The following is a 19,836-nucleotide window of genomic DNA, read 5'->3' on the forward strand; positions in this document are numbered from 1 at the left end:
CTACTGAAAATATTGAGTTAACACACAAAGAGAGAATTTAGGAAATATTCACAACAGTTCTCAATGTTTTCCATCCTCTTAGCACATCAAACGTTACTGTTGTAAAAGTGCTAAGTTGGCGTACCAAAAGAATAGGAACTTGCCCCAGGGAACCAATATTTTCCGAGTTAAAGAGGACAAACAGAAAATTTATTTTTCATGTTAGAAAAGGTCGGAAAAGACCAAAATGTGCAAATGCACATTTACGCTATAGTAACTTCTGCTAACTGCTAGCACTAGGCAGTGAGCAAGAGTAATTGTTGGGGAGAGGTACCCCTGGAAGTCCACGAGATACAAATCTACCGTAATGGAGCAAGTCACACCTACTCATTACCAGGACAGCAGGGAGAGGGGGCGCTGCTAAATAACAGCATCCAGCGCCAGCTTCTGGTGTCCCAACTGTGTTTAAAAAAAAAAAACATTTCTTGATATTTTCCCTTTCTCAGGCTGGTCTCTAAGGGGCAGGTTAAAACAAGCTTTTCAGCAGGATCCCATACTACCTTTCAAACTGGAAAGGCGTGAGGAGTGGGAGCCAATCACAAGGAACAAACATTGACAGCAGCAGAAAAAATACAAGACTTCTTACCTCTAGCGAAGAACTTACTCCGCGTTGGAGGTATGTACTTTCAAGCTTAGAGCTTAGCAAATGGGATAGAGGGTTGTGAATGCATCAATCCTTTTCAGTTTCCAAAGGCTGTCACGTAGAAGCATGGGATTAAGTGCTTTTGCATCATGGAGAGAGTAGTGATATCAGGCGCAAAACATAAAATGGATCTCAAAGAGAGCATACATTTTGAGTGGGCAGGGCGGTAAAAGTATTTCCTCCTTCCTTAGGAGACAACAGGAGTGAATGAACAACCAGCATGAAAAAATATTTTACTTATTGCATAACGAAATGTTGGAACTGAGCAGCTTGAACCTTACAGGCCAGGTGAGTCTGTACAGGCAGCTTGGAATGGAGCAAGAATCCAACCAGTGATTACTTGGAATCAGTGGTTTCCGGCGCTCAGCACCGGCCCTTAAATGTCGACACTGGCACTTAAGACAACCTGCCACATGGTGGCACTGTTAGCCTAATTCAGAGGTGAGCACAACAATAGTGGTTTATAAATTCAAAATACATTAAAAACGACTAATACCTTCAGCCTATGTTATTCTTATAAGCTTTGGGGGCTCGGAATAGTCTGAATTGTCACACTTGAAGGAGTGTGATGGTTAGCAGTTGTGTAGGTACAGTCATTGGCCGGGCCAATAGATGGTGCTGCAGTCATGGCACATATCTATTTATTATTTATAAGTGAATCCTGAATCCAATGCAGGAGATAGAACTGGCTAGCACGAGTGGCACTCAATGTTGGCATAAGTAGGATGCCTCGACTAGGATAGTGTCCTATCACATTTTTTAAAGTAACCCTCAATCTTGGTTTGGTTACATTTTAAACTAGCTGAAACTAGGAGGAGAACACAAAAACTAGGAGGAGAACACACGCGTCTGCTGCCTCCTGTGCGATGATGTTATCAGCATGCTGCTGGGTGAAAATACCAACGGCTCAATGCCAGGCTCAATAAAAAAACTGAAGACTGTGTGGGACCGAAACTCTCTGTGGGACAGACACTACACAACTTATCGGCATAGGAAGACACCTGAAGGAACCCATTTGGCATCACTCAGGGCGCGAGTGGGCCAAAAAAACGAATGCAGAGTTCTATCCAGAGGAAACATAAGTTGCAGGTTTATTCTTTAACGCAGTAACACCACATAGTATTGGAAGATGTTTGCTTGGAAGAAATTTAAACATTCTGAACCAAAGGGGAAGGAATCTACTTGGCTTTCAGAGAATTATTTTGAATGAGCATGGACAGAGCAGACACCAATGCTATTTAGTACATTCCTCTCAAAGCAGGTTGAAATGTCTCAAACCCAGAGCCGAGGGGAGCTATAAAAAAGCCCCACTGAGGCTGCAGCTGAATATGGTTGCTCTTAAGCATGTACATGCTATCTGAACTATTTTGAAGACTACTGAGGACCCCCTTTTAAATCCAGAGCAGATGCTGCAATGGTTTCCGAATATGATTATTTTGCTTTAGATCTTGGATTCAAATTTTTATTCCTCAAGTGCAAGATGGTCCTTATTTCAACTGTATGGAATTCCTAATTGTATGCACCTACTATGGCATAAAGTATCATTTAAGTAAAGTGTTTTGGACCCCTGATTATGAACTGTGGACCAGCTGATCTATGCTCCTGCTCCCCCCACCCCCACCTCAAAAAAAGGAAAGAGCCCTATGATGGCACCTCACAGGACTTGACCAAAATGAAACACTGATCCCCATGTCTTGAAGTCCTATGGTAAAGCTTAGGAGAAACTCATTGATGGAGCACCGCCTTGTTTTCTCCCAGTCTGTCTCGGGTTTCTGTTTTACAACAAGTTTCCAATAACTAGTTCCAGGACTTGTCTGCTGGCAGTTTGCGATGGTACTGGCTTGTTAAAGTGCATTGTAACTTTGTAGTTACACTGCATCTTGTGTGTTTGCACATGAGTATGTTAGCAGGATGTATTCCTATTTTCATGTGTATTGAAACCTGCTGCAAACGGACTTTTGAATTCTGCTCTCATTTTACAACAATATTTCAACAAAACCTATTTGCAATAGATGGGTTAATTAAGAACCTACCTTATAGAAGCCCCAGAATGTAGCAAATATCTTCTGTTAATTTGTTGAAGTGCTGCAGATTTTCAGTTGGAAGAACCCATGTTTTATTCAACTATGTTAGAGATGGTAGGAGGATGGGCCGGGCTGACTCTAAAATATACATGCTGGCGAAGCAGAGCATGCTGTATAAGATTACAATTTAGAAGGGATTCCATGCAGCAACTTTCTGTAATGCTCCAATTATGGTGCAGTACCAAGGTGAGTAGCAACCCAACCCAGTGGAATAAACCTTGACTCCTGGTTAAACAAGGGACACTTTTAGAGTATGCCGATGGCAAGATAAGTAGCCGGCTGATGGTGAAAATATACTTTGTGGTTACATTTTTTTTAACCCGGCAGGCACTCTGAGGACCAACAGAAAGGTCTTACAATTGGTTTTCCAATAAAGCTTCTATGAGCAACACAATCGTTTTCACTTTTGTGAAACCTTAATGCCTCTTTAGCTTTACTAAACTTTTGAAATAATCGCACAAGTTACTACTTGTGTAACGATATATCTGTAAGAGACATTAGTTAGTGATAGATTCCTTACCGTGGAATATCCCCAGGCGTCAGACTGGATCAGGAAAGCTTTGCCAGCAGTACCTCTGCTCGGCAGTAGGTGGCGTTGTGCGGCTCCGAGTCCATCGCTGGCGTCGTAGGCACTGAGATGACGTCATGGAGACTACTTAGGCGCCACCCATGCACGCTAACGTCAGTTCAGCACACGACTTTCCGCGCCAGGAACGCAGAGCCATGCCAAAAACTGAGCACTGGTGCCAAGAAACTAGGGCCCTGAAAGGGATGTCCTTAACCCTAGAAATCAGCTCGCAGAATGAGGAGAATGGGTGGGGCGGTAAGGAATCTATCACTAACTAATGTCCCTTACAGATATATTGTTACACAAGTAGTAACTAGTGCATCTGAAAGAGACACGTTAGTGATAGATTCCTTACCTTAGAATAGATACCCCAGCAATACCAACCCCGGTGGTGGGTCTGCGAACAAGATTACACCAGAAAAACATGGACAACCGAACGGCCAAAAAAGCGGTCTCTCCGGACTTGACTGACAAGGCAATAATGCTTGGTAAACGTGTGCAACGAGGCCCACGTAGCTGCCTGACAAATGTCCTGCAAGGGAACGCCGCGTCCCAAGGCAGTAGTGGCTGCTGTTGCCCTGGTAGAATGGGCACGCAGCCACACAGGAGGCTCCTTCTTTGCCAACGAGTAACATGCTTTGATGCACAGAACAACCCACCGAGAGATGGTTAGTTTGTGCACCGCCCGACCTTTGTTGGCGCCCACATAGCCAACAAAGAGCTGGTCATCCACCCGGAACTGTTGTGTGCAGTTCAGATAGAACGAGAGTGCGCGTTTTGGGTTCAGACGGTGGAGCCTCTCTTCCTCTTTCGAAGGATGCAGAGGTGGAAAGAAGGTGGGCAAAGTGATGGTCTGCCCGATGTGGAAGGGCGTGACAACCTTTGGCAAGAAAGAATGAACGGAAAGGAATGGAGGTTTGGAAGAAAGAGCCTGGAGCTCACTCACTCTTCTGGCAGAGGTGATAGCTATCAGGAAAGCAGTCTTGAGAGTAAGACATAAGGGACAGTTAACAAGGGGCTCGAAGGGACCGCACATCAGAAATGTCAAGACAAGGTTTAAATCCCATTGAGGCATGATGAACGGCACAGGAGAAAAAGTGTGCGTAATGCCTTTCAGAAAACGGTTAACAACCGGGGACTTAAAAAGAAAAGGCTGATCTGGAAGTCGTAGAAAGGCAGAGATGGCAGAAAAATAACCTTTGATAGTGCCCAGAGCAGAGCCCTGCTGGGCCAAGGAAAGAAGGAACAAAAGAACTTCGGAAAGAGTGGCAGAAAGGGGATCCACAGATTTGCTGTGCACCATGCCACAAACTTGTTCCACCTGCAGGCGTATGCCGCTTTTGTGGAGGGACGCCTGGCTGCCAGAATGACATCACAAATTTTGGGAGGAATGTCGAAAGCTGTCAACTGTCGCCGCTCAATCTCCACGCATGGAGGTGGAGGCTGGACAGGTTCGGGTGGAGGACCGTCCCCTGCTGCTGCCACAGAAGATCCTCCCGAAGAAACAGTCGGATAGGGGGATCGATCGCCATGTTGAGTAGCTCGGGATACCAGGATATTTGTCCAAAATCTGGAGACACAAGGATAACTTCAGCTCGGTCGCGCCGAATCTTCTTCAGCACTCTGGGCAGAAGTGGTATGGGCGGAAAGCTGTACAACAGACCACAGCTCCACTATCGACAAAAAGTGTTGCTGAGCGAGTGCTGCCTTGGAAATTCCAATGCGCAGAACTGATGACATTGCGTGTTCTCTTCGGTGGCGAATAGATCTAACCAAGGCTCTCCCCACTGCAGAAAGAGTCTTTGCGCCACGTCCGAGTTCAGATGCCATTCGTGATCCATCATGCACTGAAGGCTGAGTTTGTCCGCCCTGGAGTTCAGAGAACCTGCCAGGTGTTGAACCACCAAGGTAATGCCTTGATGTTCCAGACATGTCCAGAGGTGCAGAGCCTCCTGACATAGGGTCCACGACCCCACCTCACCCTGTTTGTTGCAATACCACATGGTGGTGGTGTTGTCCAGGAACACCTGCACAACACCTCCCTGGACAGAGGGAAGAAATGCCTTCAGTGCAAGTCGGATCGCCCGAAGCTCCAAAAGATTGATATGGAGCTGGGACTCCGCCGGAGACCAAAGGCCTCTGATCTCCACCTCTCCCAAGTGGCTGCCCCATCCCAGGAGGGAACGCTTCCGTCATCACTGTGTGCTCCAGTTGGGGAAAGGAGAGGGATCTGCCATTGACCGAATCGCGATTCGTAAGCCACCACTGCAATTGTCATGAAGTGCCCTTCGCGATCAGGACATGATTGGACAGGTTGCCCTGATGCTATTGTGTTTTTATCTAGGAACCTAGATCGATATTTCTATTTTATGCCCTTGTACGGTTATAATCAATAATATCCCTATAATGGCATAGGAATCATATCCATATCTAGTTGTAGCCCATGCAGTCACATTAAGCAAGGCTACTTCCCCGGTCTCCTAGAAAGCACAACGAGTTCTCTTAACAAACCAAACCTCCAGCAACCTGGGAAATCCCCACTTGCTTTTGTTTTGATTTCGTCCTAGAACTCCTGTGAAGCACTGTAAGAACGGCCAGTTCTTAGTGACATCTTTATTGACGTCTTATGTCCAACCTTACGTCAAACCCGGCACCTTTCAGGTATAAATATACCAACGTTGCCTTAAGCAAACACACGGTGGTGGTTTTGGAGCCGAGCAGCTAACTACTTGCCCGAGAGCCCAGCTGATGCGAGAGCCCACGGACGCTGCCGCTCCTCTTTTGACGCACTGAGAGAGACGCTGTCTTTTCTCCTGCCGAGAAATCCAGCTCCGGTGTTCTCAGCCGCCTTCGCGGGCTGCTGGGATATTGAGTCCTGAAAGACAGATACCAGACCTCCTGCATTCTATTACCCAGGGACGGAGCGGACTAAACCCTTGAAGAGAATTCTTGAATCAGATTCTTGGCAAAACCAACTTAACTTAATCTGCTACTTACTTACTCCTTCCCACGTATTAGGCTTAGGTCAGGTACACCGGGGTAGGCGTATTTAGAAGCACCAGTTGAGTCAATGTATATATGTATGTATATATTTTATCCATTTTAAAGTATCTTATGGCTAAGAAACGATATCAATGCTTTTACAGTATTATTTCATAATTCTCCTTTTACTGTACGCACTTGACTTTACATTAAGTATTGCAATTATGGCAATTCATTTCTCTTGCATGAGAAAGAAGACTGCTCAATAAATTACACCTTTTTATTGAAAACGCCCGTCTCTCTTTCCTCTGCACTCTGGTGAAACTAAGTACGCACATATTGACTGAGTGAAATAGCTGTCTATTGTTTTCACACGACTCTAGAGATACACTCTTATTCTGAGAGAGCAAAGTTGTCATGTTATATGGTTGTCAGAAGCTAATCCCTTCTTGTCTATCCAGGGAGGTTAAACTCCTCCTCGTTTATTCGAGAAAGTTTCTAGTGACCTCTGAGCTAGCTGGCAAACCTTAAGTCTAATATAGTCAGTAGAGACCTAGTCGACCTCAGTCCTACGTCTACACTGCTGAATATATTATTCCAATGCGCAGAGCCTATTTGGAATATAGGAACTACACTACAATGCTGTGCCCACTGGAACTTCAGTTCCCACTGCAGAGCCCGCATAGTCCACCTGGCATGTTGCACTAGCAGGAGGCCATCAGGCCCAGGAGCCGGAGGGTCATTCTGACTGAAACTAGGGATAGAGGCTGAAAGATTGGAATCATAGCCTGAATATCCCGGACTCACTGCTCGGGAGGATAAACTCGAAACAGAGTCGAATCCAGAACCGCTCCGATGAAGGGGAGCTTCTGAGAGGGACTCAGGTGCGACTTCCGCACGTTGATGGAGAACCCAAGCAAATGCAGGTCGGCCGTAGTCTGAAGGTGGGTGACAACTGCCTGGGGTGAGCCCGTCTTCAACAACCACTCATCCAGGTAGGGGAAGACTGACACCCCTTACCGGTGTAGGTGAACTGCGACCACCGCCATCACTTTCGTGAACACCCGAGGGGCACTGGTAAGGCCGAAAGGGAGCACGGCAAACTGAAAATGCTCCTGGCCTACAGTGAAAAGCAGGTAATGTCCGTGGGTCGGCAGGACGGGGATGTGAAAATATGCGTCCTGCAAGTCCAACGCTACCATCCAGTCTCCAGGGTCGAGGGCAGCCAAAACCTGGGCCAGAGTCAACATCTTGAACTTCTCCTTCCGGAAGAAGCGATTGACGTTCCTGAGGTCTGAGATGGGGCGCAAGCCCCCTTTGTCCTTCTTGGGGACTAGAAAGTAGTGGGAATAACAACCATGTCCTACTTCTGGCTCAGGAATGCCCTCGATGGCCCCCTTGACCAAGAGGGCCATGACTTCCAGCTGGAGAAGTGTGAAGTGATCTTCCGACATGCGGTGGGACTGTAGTGGCATTGCCGAAGGGGGGTAGACTCGAAGGGGATGGAGTAGCCCCTCCGTATGAGTTGCAGCACCCGCTTGTCGGAAGAGACAGAACGCCAATGAGGAAGGTGAGGCCGAATCCTGCCACCCACTGGCGTGGGGTGCGACCCAAAGCTCAGACTAGGTAGGTTTTGAGGCAGACGTCACAGGCGTAAGTGAACTGACCATCACGCTGGCCCCCGGAGCCGCCACGGCGGCCTCCACGCCCACGGCGAGTTTGACTCTGCGCAGGCTTTTGACTGAACGAGCGGGCAGGGGCACCCCTTCCATGGCCATGAAAGGAATGGAATGAAAAGTAGAAATGGTGGAAAGGCCCAAGGACTTGGCTGTAGGTCGAGAGTCCTTAAAACGCTCCAGTGCACTGTCGGCCTAATCACCAAACAGGCGAGTGCCATCAAAGGGCATGTACATGAGCGAGCTCTGGACGTCCGGGGAGAACCCGGTAGATCTCAACCAGACGAAGCACCACAGTCGTGGAAATTGCTCCTCTGAGGGGGTCTGCAGTGTCCAAGCCACAACGAATGGCGAACTTAGCCGCGTTCTTACCCTCCACGGACGCGGAGCCGCACGACGCCACCTACTACCTTGCAGCTGTACTGCTAGCAAAGCTTTCCGGATCCAGTCTGACACCTGGGGATATTTTAAGGTAAGGAATCTATCACTAACGTGTCTCTTTCAGATAGGAATCATAGTAAATAGTACATCTGGCCAAAAACATGCAATATCAGCGAACTGCGTCTTTCTAAAATACATGGAATCAATTGGTCCTCTGCCCCCTGGATGCTTCAATGACTCCTTATGTACCAGGAGGCTCCGTAGATTGAAGAAATGACCATTGCTTCGGGCTCTCATGACAAGGATGCTTTATTTCCTAGTAGTGAGAACAATGACCAGCTCTAATTATCCATACAAGTTCCTAGGGACAGCTATATGCTAAACCAACAGGGCCCCAAAGAATAAAGGGCCCCATGTACTAATTACTGATTGTAAAAATAAAGTTGCAATTATTGATCATTATTTTTGCGAAGGCATTATTAGCCCAACTCAGAGTCAGAAATATTGAAATGTTGTAAGATCGGATTTGGGTCACAAAACACCGATACATCTCATACCAAATCACTATTTTGGAAGGGACTTCTACAACACGCCCCTTCCAGATAGCGTTTCAGTATAGAGTCACAAAGATATTTTAAGAGTGAGTAAAAATTCACCGACTCTTAAAATGGCCTTAGTACATAGTAAAACAAAATAATAATATGGTCGTAAACAGCGACTTAAGCGGTCTGTGACCATAAACACGTTTAGTACATCTGGCCGAATAGGTTTCAAGACTGGGTTGCCTGCAGATGTTTATGGTAACGATATACTTGTATTGAAAACTGTTAGAGATAATATCTTTTCCATTTTTTTTAGTTGCCATAATACAAACAGTATTGGCGAAGGCACGACGGGGAAAGGTCTGGCCTGTCTGTAAAATGCAGCGAACTGAACATGACTAGAGAGAAAGGTTGTTACCTCTGACCGCAGGACGATGTTCTCATCTTCAAGGTCTTTGAGTTTCTTCTGAAGAGAATCAAAATGAAAATAGTTTTGGACGGAAACTGCAGATTCATTCCTCTTTAACCTGGTAAAACAAACATGTGCATGTATTCATGTGCTCTTAGATCATTTCTTTTCAGGAGCTAGAGATTACAACTTTAAAAAACTGGGAACTGTACAGGTATTTTAAAAATGCTCTTATTTCCTGAAATAACGGTATCCTTTTAACTTTTGTTGTAAATTCAGACTGTAAAACACAAAAGCAAAAAAACAGCTGCTCACAAAACAACTGTTGCGCATCCATGAAATAAATGCTAAAATCCTTTCATGCTGTATTCTTTCAGAAGTTCAATCGAATTGATAACCTATGTATGTATCTATATATTCACTTAAAATAACAGGTTTAAAGAAAGGTTAAAGCTAGGAGATGTGTTCAGCAACACCGTAACGTTTTTTAACAAAAAATAATTCACCAGTTATACATACAGTTACCTTATGTAACTATAACTCATGCCCTAAGGTAACTATAACTCGCTCCCTCGCCATGCACTGTTAAAAACCCAACATGTTGCATCACTCATGACATTTCTATGACATCATAGATATATATCACTACAGCATTTGCAATTAAATTATTGATGACAACAGTGCTTGGCCAGAATGTGAGGCCCAGCTTCCAAACTGCCGCACGCAGCAAACCCCATGCAGTGCACATGGCTGTGCACAGCAATGGGTTGCCTATCGGAAACCCATCTGGAGGCAGCCAAACGCCTGCTAGCTGCCAAACCCACGCCGCACACAGGTTAGCTGTGCGTATTAGAGGTCTGGCCTTCGGGCACCAGGGACTTCATACCCCAGGAAGGGTTATGTCTAGAGTCCTATACTGTGATGGGGGATTTTAACTTTGACCTAGGAAATCATATAGATCCTGATACCCATCAGCTCGATCAGATCATGGCGTTGGGAGGACTAGAACAATTGGTGAATACTCCCACGCATGATAAGGGGCATGTTCTTGATGGTATTTATTCTAATAATTCTGAGATTGACTGTATCTCAGTTCTTCCTCTCTCTTGGTCGGACCACTGTGCTATTCAGTTTGAACTCAAAAGCGGGAGGAATCATCTGGTTAAATCCAAATCCTCAAAGGAGATTATGTCCAGAGCCTGGGGTAAATTGGGCATCAGTCAGATGGAAAGCTTTCTTAGCAGCTCGATGCCATCCCTCCCCGCTGAAGTAGACACCGCGGCTGCCATTTACAATCAATGGCTAGCCTTATCCTGTAACATATTAGTTCCCAAGAAACAGTGGACCCCCAATCGAGCTTCTCCATCAGCCCCCTGGTACTCGGAAGATCTTAGAATGAAAAAACTGGAGTGTACATTGTTGGAAAGGGCATGGCATAAAAATTATGACGTTATGGATAAAGAAAGATATAGACTCTGTATTGCAAGTTACAAATGTATGTTACTACAGGCCAAGAGGCAGTTCTTTTCGTCACAGATTACATTAGCAAAATGTAATTAGAAGGAACTGTTCAACACCATTAATAAATTATCCATTCCAACTGCGTCTAGATGCCACAGCAATCTCTCATTTTGGAACGAAATTGCTGATTTCTTTAAGAGCAAAGTTGAGGTCATATTCTTGTCTTTTTCTAAAGCGAATAAACGGACTCATTTGGATCCTAATGTGAATAAGTTGGTGAGCGGTGATTCTTTGCCAGTATTTGATAATTTTTCACCAGTGGAGGTATTAGAGACAGTTAAAGTTCTAACCTCAATACGCTCAGGAGTTCCCAATGATCCATGCCCCGCCTGGATCACTAAACAAATGCCTGAACTGATAGGAAATGCCTTGACCCTCTTGTTAAACATGGTCCTTAAATCCGGTGTATTTCCCAAAATGTGGAAACAGGCCCCCGTGCTTCCACTCCTGAAGAAACAGAACCTGGACCCGAAAGATACCAACAATTATAGGCCCATCTCGCGGCTGTCTCTCCCTGCTAAGATTCTGGAGAAGGTGATGAATACCCAAATCAGCGAGTTTCTCCTGCATAATGGCTCCCTAGACCACTCTCAATATGGGTTCAGAGCGGAGCACAGCACAGAGTTGGCTCTGTTGAAATCTACAGAAGAAATCAGGGAGGCTGTAGATGGAGGAGGTAGTGATGTTCTGATTTTATTGGACCTGTCTGTAGCCTTCGACACGGTCCATCACAGGTTACTGATGGACCGATTGACTGAAATAGGGGTCGAAGGCTCAGCATAGAAACTTCTTCAACCGTAGAATTGGACGACAATTCATCCAAACCTTTTACACTTCCCTGTGGGGTGCCACAGGGATCTTCATTGAGCCCTGTGCTCTTTAACATATATGTGGCACCAGTAGCAGGAGTGATTAGATCATTTGGTTTCCAGCTCACCTCCTATGCAGACGACACACAAATTGTGTTGTCGTTGAAGAAGGGAGGTGAGAAGGAGACTAGAGATCGGTTCTATAAGTGTATGAGTGCCATATCCGGGTGGATGTCCTCCAACTGTCTTAAGCTTAACTCAAATAAGGCGGAGGTTTTGAAGTTCGGGAACAACCCCTTGGTCTGGGCACCGCAATGGTGGCCAGATGATCTGGGCCTCCGCCCCACACCCACCAAGAAAGCCAAAAATCGGGGGTTCTTATGTATAATAAACTTGCCATGGGCGATCAAGTGAGCTTGGTCTCTTCTTCCTGCTTTATGATTTTAGGAATCATAAGGAAAATTAAGATCTTCCTAACAAGAGTAACCTGAGGACAGTGGTCATGGCCCTTATAACATTGCGTTTGGACTACTGTAACAGCCTATACTTGAATATACAAAAACAACATCTAAATAGGCTACAGATAGTCCAAAACGCAGCAGCTAGGCTACTGTCCGGCACACCCAAATTTGTTTCTGTTAGAGGAGAGCTTAGGAAGCTACACTCGCTTCCTATAAAACAGAGAGCCCGGTTTAAGGCTCTCTGTATAGTATTTAAAGCCATCAATGGAATTGGACCAAAGTTTCTTAGGCAGAAATTTCACTGGTACACCCTGGGCAGAATGCTACGTTCATCCAGTGCTAAACAAATGCACGTCACAATGGCAAAAAAGTTAAGCTGGGGAGGCAGGAGTTTTATTCATTGTTCTGCCAAGGCATGGAATGAGCTCTTCCTCTTCCTTAAAACCGCTCCAAGTCTCCTCATCTTCAGGAAGGGCCTGAAAACCTGGCTCTTCTCACATTACTATTCTATTTAGCTTTCCAGGTAGGCCAGTACTAAGCGCCAGGACACCTATGGGTAATTGAGCGCTCTACAAATGCAGATAACATAATATACCTAGGGCCAAAACATATATGTTGAGGTGAGAGGGGTATGCAGTCCCCTCCCCCAAGCCTTAATTGGTGCCTGGGATCCCAGATCCCATGGCAAAATTCCATTAAAAAGGGGAGGTGGCACAATGCCCCCTGTCCAAGCCTATTGTGGTCCCTCTCTAAATTATAGGTGGGTGCCCATCCGGAACACCCACCAAGCAACAAATACTAAGGGGAGGGAGCACACGCCCCCTGAGCCTAATTAGACCTCGGGGACCAATCCCCCTTGGCCGTATTCTATTTAAAAGGGGGATGCGTGTACCCCTTCTCGAGGCCCAAGGACCCCATTCCCTAGGGCCATTTTTATTAAGAAGGGGAGGAGGGGTGTGCGTTCCTCCTCCCAGAGTTTTCTTGTGCCCCAGGGACTCCATCCCCTGGGGCCTCTCTAAGTTATAGGTGGGTGGGCCAATGCCCACCAAGGGGACCAACAGGTTGGGGGCCTCTAGGAGAGCCCCAGGGCCCCCACAAGCTCCCCACATGGTGCAAGAGTCATACAACCAATTGATGAGTTTTATTATTTTCTTAGGTTTAGCACTACGGAAAACAGGGAGTTTCACTCCCCTGAAGCAACGGTGATCTGACGTTAAATTAGAGATACTATTATCCACATCTGTTTTTCAGACACTCAGTCCATGATAAGAGTTCGAAAACATGCATTTGTAACAAATCTGACACAGACATGGTAATGTTAACTTATTTCAAACCTGGGTTACAGTAGTACACTGTCCGTGCGGGCAGGTCCTACAACAAGAAGAGTGTTTTGCTTGGAAAGAGGCGTACACTTATCAGGTTCAGTGAAGGGGTTGGAATACACTTAAGGCTATAATTGTACCTCTTATAGAGATTTGTAACTGGTGAAGGGTATAAAATACTTTAGAGGAACTATGCTTACCTGCTTGGATTAACTTGTCTCTAAGCAATATTCTGTTATGAAGAGATGTCGAATTCATCCTGACTAATAAGAAGTGTGATTCCTTGCTTATGCGGACTTGTGGGTTTTGCATGAATCAATGCACACATGAGATAGGACTGACAAAGAAAGGATCAGTATTGAACGAGACAATACATTTACCTTCATGATACTGTTGGATAATGTTCCTCTCTTAAGGGTCACCTCCGCCTCTTTTTCTGACCTATTTGTTGGCTATATGACGCAGGGCACTTTACCACTGCTTACCAGTGCTAAAGTGCATGTGCTCTCTTCTCTAACCATGTTATAATTGGTTTACACCTGTTTGGCATATTTAATTTACTTGCAAGTCCCTTGTAATGTGGAATACCATATACCCAGGGACTGTAAATTAAATGCTAATAGTGGGTCTACATCACTGATTGTGCCGCCCATAGAAGTAGCCTTTCAAACCTGTCTCAGGCCTGCCACTGCAGGGCCCCGTGTGTGCAGTTTACTGCAACTTCGACTTGGCATTTAAAACTGCTTGCCAAGCTTAAAACTCCCTTTTTTATTACATATACATCACCTCTAAGGTAGGCGGTAGGTAGCCGTATGGGCAGGGCACTATGTAAGTAAAAGGTAGAACATGTGCATATATGTTTTGTATGTCCTGGTAGTGACAAACAGCCTATTTTGTTTTTACTACTGTGAGGCCTACTCCACTCATAGGCTAACATTTGGAATTCCTCAATACACTTTAAAGATGTAATTCCCGATCAGAGAGGAGTAGCTTTTTTATATGTTTGGAATGGTAATGATACATCATCTTTATCGGTTCAGTTGGATTTTTATAAAGTGGACATTCCTCTGTGCTTATAACTCTGTGTGCTTGCAGCCTGTCTTCAATACACGTCTGGGTTGGGTGACAGATACACTTTGAGCATTCCCTTATAAGAGACACAAACACAGGAAGGTGAGGCTCATATACAGTCTGAGCACCCATCTGCATTCTGATGGGTTTTCTTGGGCAGGAAGGGGGAGAGGTAGCTCACACATCTGAATAGGTTGTGTCCTGTTCCCACACAAAGCATTGGTTTACTCCCTAGGGTTAGCCTGCAGACAGGACTGGGTTGAAAGGGATCCTTGTGTACTTCAGAGATTTCATCTCAAGTCACCTCCTACATCAGGGTACTTTTGGGTATAAGTACTCAGTCTCCGACCCCCTAAAATCAGACACTTCAGGATGGCTGTGCTCCTTTCAGGACTCAACTGGACTTATTTTCTGGAAGGACTGTTTTTGGGCTTGTTGCCCTGCTGCCTGCTGCTCGCTGACTCTGCTGGAAGGGCTCTACCTTCCTTCCAAGTCATCTCCGGGCTCAGGCAGTCTCCTATTTTTCTGAAGTCTCAGGGATACAAAATACTTCCTATTAGTCTGCTGGTGATGCTGGACTCTACTGTCTGTGAGTTATGCCTTTGCCTGAGGTGTCCTCTCCAAGTTCTGGGCCTCAGAAGTGGGTTCTGCCTCTGCTTTCTTCAAACCATTGCATTGTCACCACTGCGCCCATCTAAACCGACGCATCGCCCTTTGACACTGACAAAGGTTTTAGGCAACAGGGGTTCTACAGCCTGTGGAGGCCGACAAGGCATTGCCTTCACTACAGCGAAGCGACTGCGAGAAAAAGATTGATGCATCAAGCCCTCAGCGTTGACGGTTTGCTCCATTCAAGATATTTTCTCAGCAGGCCCGGAGTGGATCCTGGAGCCGGCCTTGCCTCCATCGTGGTCAGCCGGAACTCTGCATTTGCACCGGTCCCTCGTGACCTCAAGTAACCTTTTGAACACTAGTGATTCCTAAGCACTATTTTGATTTAATTTTTAAAAATTCATATTGCAATTTCTGCTGATAGGAATTCTGTCAATTTGGTCTTATTTTCCTCAGATAAATATTCTTATTATTCTAAACCTGTGTAGAATCTTTTTGTGATTTATGTGTTGTGTCAGTATGTGTGTGTGTGTGTGTGTGTGTGTGTGTGTGTGTGTTGCCCAAGTACTTTACACATTGCCTTAGTAAATCAACCTGACTGCTCTGTGCCAAGCTACCAGAGGGAGAGTACAGGTTATTTTATTGTCTATCAAGGTTACTCTAACTAGAGTGGTGGTTACTGTCTTGCCTAGGTGCATACCTCTGCCAACCAGGCATACAATTTTAACAGATACCCAGCTTGATCATAGTACAGACAAGATGAAAGTATCTTGTTGTATAAAATGCAGAATGCAACATGATGGCATATTTGTTAAATGCACATCTCAAAAGGCTTGAGACTGAGTTGGGGACCTGATTATCTCTTTCTTTACTGTATTCTTTTGACCAAAACCCCTGTATAAAATCCAGTGGACATCCATGAAATTCACAAGAACAACAAAAAAGCACAAATGATCAAGTTGGAGTACTTGAAATCAAAATACATTCTTATATCAGTTTCTTAAAAGTTGATATAGCAGGAATAATTTTAACTGTGTATATAAGCTTATAAGCTTTATTTCGACAACTCGTGTCATAAAAGCAAATAGCAAAACAGACATATAATTTGATAAAAAGATATACAATATAAACAGCCTATAAGAAACATGCCATAAAATATACACAAATTTGTCTTTGTACAGAGACAGCGGCTTTGCAGTGTGAAAGCAGCTGAGTGGTTATCAGAGCACAATCTATTGTACAGTTTCCACACAAGAGACTCTCTGCTAATGTTAAAACCAACTGGAACTTAAGATTTAGACCAGCATGCACGCGTTCAAAATGTACGCCTACCCTAATAGGAGTAAAAACAGTTCATTTAAAAAACACATTTACTTTGTGCAAATAAAGTGCTTGTACAACACCTCTACTGGTGGGCATATTTCCATAGGCGGTAGTGCTCAATACCGGGACCAGTTAGATGCTAGAGACCAACCCGTTAAGTTCTGTACCTCTTCTCTCAAGTGATTTTACCAAGTGCCCCACATGTGGCCAAGGAATTTACCAACTGTGCAAACAAACAGAGGTCTAGTATCAGATTTGAGGATACGCAAGGCCTCCCGGTAATACTGTATGCCCATTTGCTAGCAGATTTGTTTTATCAATTTTGATCTTGGTCGAGCATAAGCTGGGCATGCAAACCGCACGTGAGCCACAACTCCACAGGTGCCTTGCAAGCTAGACTGTTACTTGGGCGTGGATCAATAACGTGCCACTTAGCGGATACCTCATTCACAGGGAGAGTACCAAACCTGATTTGGATGAAGAGTTTCCTATCCTGGGGGGCCTTGATAAGGTCATGGTAAGGTTCCAAGAATCTGACCTGTTTGTGCAATACGAATTCTGTAGTAAGTCTCCCCTGGTCAGGTCTGATGGAATTGTGTTGCGTGACCCATTCCCAATAATATCGATTATTGTGTCTTTTTGGAGCAGGGGTGAGTCCGATTTTTTCCAGGCTTCCTGAAGCCCTATGTCAGCCACAATCTTCCTTAAATTCTTATCCAGCCCACTATGAATAAGAGCTTGTTCCACAAAAGGGGAGTCAATATAGCAGATAAATAAGAATATGAAGATGTACAGGGTGGATAGAGACAAACAGAAGAAAAAGAAGTACAATGCAAGGCTCAAGAAGGACTATAAAGATAACACAAAATGCATAATAGAGTCTAAGAGTTCAGACGTTTATAAACAATGCAAAGAAAATGAAACCGTAAGTCTGTGAACCTGATAAAGATATGGAGAAGTGTGTGCATGATATGAATTCATAGTCTCTATCTGCATTCACTATGACAGCCCTGGAATAAAATAAAAGAATTCATGGAAGTAAGAAAAGTATCACAAACTTTACATACGTTGCGGAATGACCACACAGTTGTGAAGAGTTGGTCAATAGCAAATAATAGCTCGAGTCTCTTTAGTCTATTGTAATAGCCCTCAGCAGATAAAAACATTAAGGCTGCAAGTCATCCGTTGTTTGAAGACAGAGCAGCTTTCTCTACTTACTACTTGAGTAAATAGAAATTTTTGTCTTGTGTTTTCAGCCGGTTATGCTAAGTAAATGTCTTTTAAAGCGGTTAGGCAAAAGACTGAGACATGATCAAAGATTTTTCATTTTCATTTGCGTCTTTCTATATACCAAAGGTACAGAGCTCTCCTAGAGACCTGCCATCTAACTGAAAAGTTGATGAACTAACAGAATCACAACATATGTAGCTATAATGAGAATTCTGGGATAAAAGTAGAAGTTGAATTAACATCCACAAGCGAGTAGTTCTTTGTAAAACTATCATGAAAACACCTGAAAATGGATCAAGAGCACGCCTTTGAGGACCACTGTCTCCAAAATCAACTGCCAGGTGTCAATAAAAGAATTTAGCTAACTAACATGCTTGCCCACCATATCAAAGGCTCTTAGATTTCAGCATGTTAATAAGATAGTACACTCAATCAAAATGCTCTGCACTGCACCTGGAATAGGCAAGTTATTAACATCCAGTACACTAAAGAAACTAGCTAGAAACATAAGAAATGTCCCAACATATGCCTATAGCTTATGAAGGATGGTTAGCAAGTATGGGTTAATCCATCAACACATACATATATCATAGCAAGTGCTCTATGTTCTGTGTGCGGAGACTAAAACTGAGAAACAATCATGTAAGCGTGCAGAAGGCTGTGTCTGGAGCTTTTCTTTTTCATGTGGCTGTGTTACAATGGCCATCATTTTGATTTCATGCATTAGAGTGCAACCTAGGATGGAGGGATTAGGAGAGTCTTAAGTAGTACTGTGAATTCCAGGGCTTCTCCTCAGTACTTCTGAAGTCTTTTGACATGGATCAGACTTGAGGCTGTAAAGGATAAAAGACAGAATGAAGTGTAGGGAAAGCTGTTGCTTCCTTCTTCATTCTTTCCAACAACTGTGACCCACAAAAGGTCATCTGGAGGTTAGGTGAGGAATCCACTCCCTTTTTGTGCCTTTGTTTTGGGTCTCCTCTAACAGAGAGCTCCCAATACCACTCTGCTTTCCTGTTGACACTTCAACCCAAAGCTCATGGCTGGGGGGGCATAACCAAAAATTAGGCCACCCTTTACCAACTTCTATACCCAAAGCAACCGGATGAATTTTTAAATAACTGTACTCCCTTTCATCCAATACATTGTGGAAGCAGCCTGAATGTGCAGTGGCTAGTTTAACCCCTTACAGTGAGTGAATAGGACATCGGTATTCCGCCCAGTGAATTTTTTTACGTATTAAGTTGTGTGCGACAAGTTAAAGTACTTATTCTTAGAAGTAAAAGCACTGTCTGGACGTTGTTTTATTGACTTCTACTGCACAGTTCATTGAGTTCAGAGATTTTCCCTACTCTACCTCCGTAAGTCTTGGATTGTTTAATTTCATTATCCTGAGAGTCGGTGTACTCTGTGCTCAGTTTTCTGTTCAAGAGTAGGGTAAGGCCCGGGACAACAGTGGTAAAAGGCTCTGAATATTACAATCTGATTCCAGTAACCCCTCTGTCAGCTGAATTGGGAATTTACACGAGGAACGTCAAAGGAATAATCATACCAGAGTAAGCATACCAAAATCAAATCAGATGGCGGCAGAAACCAGAATCGAAGTTCGCATCTTTTAACGATTGCTCCCAAACTGAACTGCAGTGCAAATCATTGACAAAATGTTGATAATTACAAGCAATGATTACATGAAGCTACGACACAGGTGTCCGTCTCCCAGATCGTTATTAGCAGATCGTATCAATCAATCAATCAGTCAGGAAATTTGTAGAGCACACTACTCACCTGTGAGGGTCTCAAGGCGCTGGGGGGAGGGCTGCTACTGCTTGAATAGCCAGCTCTTGAGTAGCCTCCTGAAGGTTAGTAGGTCTTGGGTCTGCCGTAGGAGGATGGGGAGGGTGTTCTAGGTCTTGGCGGTGAGGAAGGAGAATGATCTGCCACCGGAGGTCGCTCTTCAGATGCGAGGGACGGTAGCTAGGGCGTGGTCAGCGGAGCTGGCGGTTCGGGTGTAGAAGGCGAGTCCTCTGTTGAGGTATGCTAGTAAGGTATCGTGGAGTGCCTTGTGTGCGTAGGTGAGAAGCTTGAAAGTGATTCTCTTGTTGATGGGCAGCCAGTGCAGGTCTCTCAGGTGGGGTGTGATGTGGCTGTGCCGAGGGATGTCGAGGA

At 44.7% G+C, this 19,836-nt stretch overlaps 1 protein-coding gene across 9 annotated transcripts in view; it reads right to left on the minus strand.

Moving 5' to 3' along the window:
• The window catches only part of TRAK1 (trafficking kinesin protein 1), a 480,308-nt gene that overhangs the window by 119,405 nt on the left and 341,067 nt on the right, over nucleotides 1–19,836 (minus strand). For all 9 annotated transcript variants that reach the window (XM_086941750.1, XM_086941749.1, XM_086941747.1 and 6 more), the window contains one exon: nucleotides 9,334–9,442. In XM_086941750.1, coding sequence (XP_086797876.1) covers nucleotides 9,334–9,442 — 109 coding nt within the window. The remainder of the gene's footprint in view (nucleotides 1–9,333; nucleotides 9,443–19,836) is intronic.

Source organism: Lissotriton vulgaris, chromosome 10 (assembly GCF_964263255.1).
Source record: "Lissotriton vulgaris chromosome 10, aLisVul1.2, whole genome shotgun sequence".
Taxonomy (NCBI): domain Eukaryota; kingdom Metazoa; phylum Chordata; class Amphibia; order Caudata; family Salamandridae; genus Lissotriton; species Lissotriton vulgaris.